At 43.5% G+C, this 4,121-nt stretch overlaps 1 protein-coding gene across 1 annotated transcript; it reads left to right on the forward strand.

Moving 5' to 3' along the window:
* The first annotated feature begins 593 nt into the window (after positions 1-593).
* On the forward strand, positions 594-2,355 carry LOC109753424 (probable carboxylesterase 5). The gene has a single exon (XM_020312324.4). The coding sequence runs from the start codon at positions 645-647 to the stop codon at positions 1,989-1,991; it is 1,347 nt and encodes a 448-aa protein (XP_020167913.1). The 5' UTR covers positions 594-644; the 3' UTR covers positions 1,992-2,355.
* Positions 2,356-4,121: the final 1,766 nt, after the last annotated feature.

The raw sequence follows: 4,121 nt of genomic DNA on the forward strand, positions 1-4,121 counted from the left end.
GCAAGAGGCAATGCCATCGTCGCCTCATCTCCCAAATAAATATTTCTAAGTTTATACATGAGTCAGTACAATAAAATCTGTTAGTTAGTATTTTTAAGTGTGTAGGCAATGCCATGAATCTATTAATATAAATTTTTGAGTAAGTTTATTAAAAAATCTACCAAATAAATATAATATGAGTGCATATTTCTAATGAGTGTGGCTATATATATCTCAATCGACTGAGACTTAAACAGAGTCTCCATCAAGTGATAGAACATATAAAAGAGAAGAAATATATATTTTTATTTTTCTACACGGATCTTCACATAGGATTTGACAAATATAGCATCAACTAAGTCTAAGATTTAGCAATCCAGATTTCTAATTGGTCTATTCAGTTAGTATTATATATAGGTGTTGATGTTTTTTCCATTCCTACATTAAAAAAAATGATCGACTTGAGTTTATTCAAGTTCAGTCGTTCCTGAGTAGTTGTTCATACATACATGACCATATTGGAGTGGGATCAAATTCCAGCTATAAAAACCAATGAGCAGCTTAAGTCCCAGCCACCACAACGAAGAGAACACAAGAGCTTCATACTCGGTTACCACTAGATTTACACTTCCTCACACAACTGCTAGCTAGCTCAATCAAACACGATGCATGCAAACAAGAGTTCTCCGGTACCAAGCAACAAGAAGGATGCCGGAGGCGAGGAGGACATCACCGTCGACCTGCATCCATTCATCCGCGAATACAAGGGCGGCCGTGTCGAGCGCTTCCTAAGCAGCTCATACGTGGAAGCGTCGGAGGACGCGGCTGCCAACCGTGGCGTGGCGACCAAGGATGTTGTCGTCGACGAGAGCACCGGCGTGTCCGCACGCCTGTTTCTTCCGGCCACCGCCGCCGCAACCGGCGAGAGGCTCCCCGTCATCATGTACGTCCACGGGGGATCCTTCTGCACGGAGAGCGCGTTCTGCCGCACGTACCACAACTACGTCAGGTCCCTGGCGGCACACGCCGGGGCGCTCGTCGTGTCCGTGGACTACCGTCTCGCGCCCGAGCATCCCGTGCCTGCGGCCTACGACGATGCATGGGCGGCGCTTCAGTGGGTGGCGTCCCTTTCTGATCCCTGGCTTTCCGACCATGCCGACCTCGGGCGCATGTTCCTCGCCGGCGACAGCGCTGGCGGCAACATCGTCTACAACACGGCGGTGCGTGCAGCTAGCGGCGGCGATCACATCGGTGTCGAGGGGCTTGTCATCGTACACCCATACTTTTGGGGCGTCGAGCGGCTGCCCAGCTCCGAGCTAGTCTGGGACGGTGTCGCCATGTTTACGCCGGAGCTCATCGACAGGCTCTGGCCGTTCGTTACGGCGGGCCGTCTCAACAAGAATGATCCCCGGGTCAACCCTCTTGACGAGGAGATCGCCTCGCTGACATGCCAGCGTGTGCTGGTCGCCGTCGCCGAGAAGGACACCTTGCGCAACCGTGGGCGCCGGCTGGCGGCTCGCATCCGCGAGTGCTGCGCGTGGGCCGATGGTGATGAGAAGGCGGTGACATTGGTGGAGTCGGAGGGCGAAGACCATGGCTTCCACCTGTACAACCCACTGCGGGCGACCAGCAAGGTTCTCATGGAGAACATAGTGCAGTTCATCAACCAGCGCACCTCATTGCCACTGCCGGCCGCTCTGCTGCCGGAGCTGCACGAGCTGCATGCATACGGTGGTAAGAAGATGGACCCATGCTGCTTGCCTATTCTGGGCGTGCCTGCTCGGCCGTATATGGACGTGTTTGGTTATGGGGTGGCCATGAAAGCTTCGAGTGTCCCAAAAGGCATGAGACGTACTAGTTGCTTACACGGCGGACAGGGGAGAAGAGCATCCAAAACTAGATATGGGTTATCTTTGGGCTATGCTATCAGGCTTAATAACAAGACCAGCAGGAGGTTCTCCTTATCAGCAACAGCAACACCGGGGACTTGTGTTTCTCACAACTTCATCTAGTGCATGAAACATGATGGTCTACAACTCTACATGCATCCAGGATTACGGTTGTGCATGCTCCAGTACGAGTGCAAGGAAATGTATGTTGTGCATGCTCCAGTAAAAATGCATGCTCCAATAATATTGAAGGGAAGGTATGTAAAAAGTTATACCGAGACCCTTATCCAGTATCCACCACACCACCTGCTTTGGGTCAAAGAAATGGATGTTGTATTTTTTGTGTGGGGTGTATGTTCTTCTTTCCTATAAATTATGTATGTGTAAGATGGATCAGGGATGTATGAGTAATGTACAATTAGTGTATTGTCATACATTAAGTTTATACAAATTGTGTACACTAGTCCTCAACCTGTGCACTAGGACACGTACCACGGACGTGCAACTGGCATGCATTTTTTCAGAAAAAACAAAATGCAACTATCCCCAACCTTTTTTTTGTGAGAGAAATTTTCAATCTATTTATCAATCACGGCAGTACAGAGAACACTAGAGATAATAAAACTTATAACCAGATCATTGGAGAACCTAGCGACGACTACAAGCATTGTAGCGAGCCGAAGGAGCGCCGCCGTAATCGCCCCTCCCTCACTAGAGCCGGGCAAAACTTGTTGTAGTAGACAGTCGGAAAGTCGTCCACCAACCTTTGTGGCATTCACTAAGGGGATTTGCAATTGCGACTTGTATTTAAGAACACAACTATCACACCATCCTTATTTGCATGGAGTCGGCGGATGTGCAACTAGGGATAATATTTTTGGAAAAAAATGCAACTACCATCTCACCCATTTATTGCACGCGGCCGGCCGATGCGAACTCGCGTTGTATATTTTAAGCAAAAAAAAAAGGAACATCCTCCCTCCAAAATTTGTTCTACCTCCCCCTGCCCGGCGCGAATGTCTATGGGTTTGATACTTTTCATTAACAAAACGTAATGCAGCTGCGATCGTGAGCAACACATCATGAAAACATTACTAAACAAACATAGAATTGAAGACAACAAAAAAGAAGTTAGTCAGTTGGAATCAGAATGTTTGTGCAACTATGGTCTTCAAATATGCAACTCCTCTGTGAAGATATTGCGGCCCTTAAAAATAAAAATAAAATTACTTGGCAGCGCATAATTTAAATTTTGGAAATTTTGTTTTAAAAATACTGCACCAAGGAAGAGAGAGGAGTCATGTTTCATAACAAAAACATAAATTTTACTTAAGTCAAGATTAAAATTAAAAACATAAATGAACAACTACAAAATACATTAGGAAAAAAGTTTTAGTGATCTGTTGTGTCCTGGCCTAGAAGCCCCTATAAATAAAAGACAAAACTTGCATGAATATCAACATGAGATCGACACTTCTATAGGTCAATCGAGAAATAGTTTGTATGAAAAATAAAAAAATATTGATAACTAAAACTATGTACAATGAAAAAAATCTAGGACTTGGAAGCCCCAATTACTACCTATTTTCAATACCACCAAACAGATGGATAGAAAAACATATGAATGACCAATGAGAACAAAATCTCGAAATCCAATAAATCAATAAGAATATATTACTCCTTTTGTTCTAAATTACTATAAGTTTGATTATAAGTCAAAGTTTTCTAAGTTTGACCAAGTTTTAGGGGGAATAATCAGCATCTTCATCAAGACTAAATACACCATGCAAACATATTTTATGGTTGATCTAGTAACGTTGATTAACAATAGTAGATATGAAAAATACAACATCCTATTGCGCATATATGCACGCACCAGTGAGGAGGATCATAGGCCACACACATAGATAAACACATCTAATATCAAAATCTAAACTACTTAATCAGGATCCTCTAACCACTATCACTTTAGGTAAACATGGTCGATTGTTTTTTGTCTTGTTGGTAGAAAATAAATAAAACACACGAAAAGAACTCGTGAAACTACATTAGAACCACTCGGAAAAGAGGCCCATGTGTTTATCTAGATCCAACAATTACATATATTACTAGAATTTAACTATTTCTTAGGCGACTATGAATTTGGAAAGTCATTATAGATATGGTCAGTTGCACATATGAAAATATATGTGATTTTAGTGTATCAGAAAGTGCAGCGCAATATTAAGAAACAAAATATAATCACAAAAAAAT

Source organism: Aegilops tauschii, chromosome 2, assembly GCF_002575655.3.
Source record: "Aegilops tauschii subsp. strangulata cultivar AL8/78 chromosome 2, Aet v6.0, whole genome shotgun sequence".
Lineage (NCBI taxonomy): Eukaryota > Viridiplantae > Streptophyta > Magnoliopsida > Poales > Poaceae > Aegilops > Aegilops tauschii.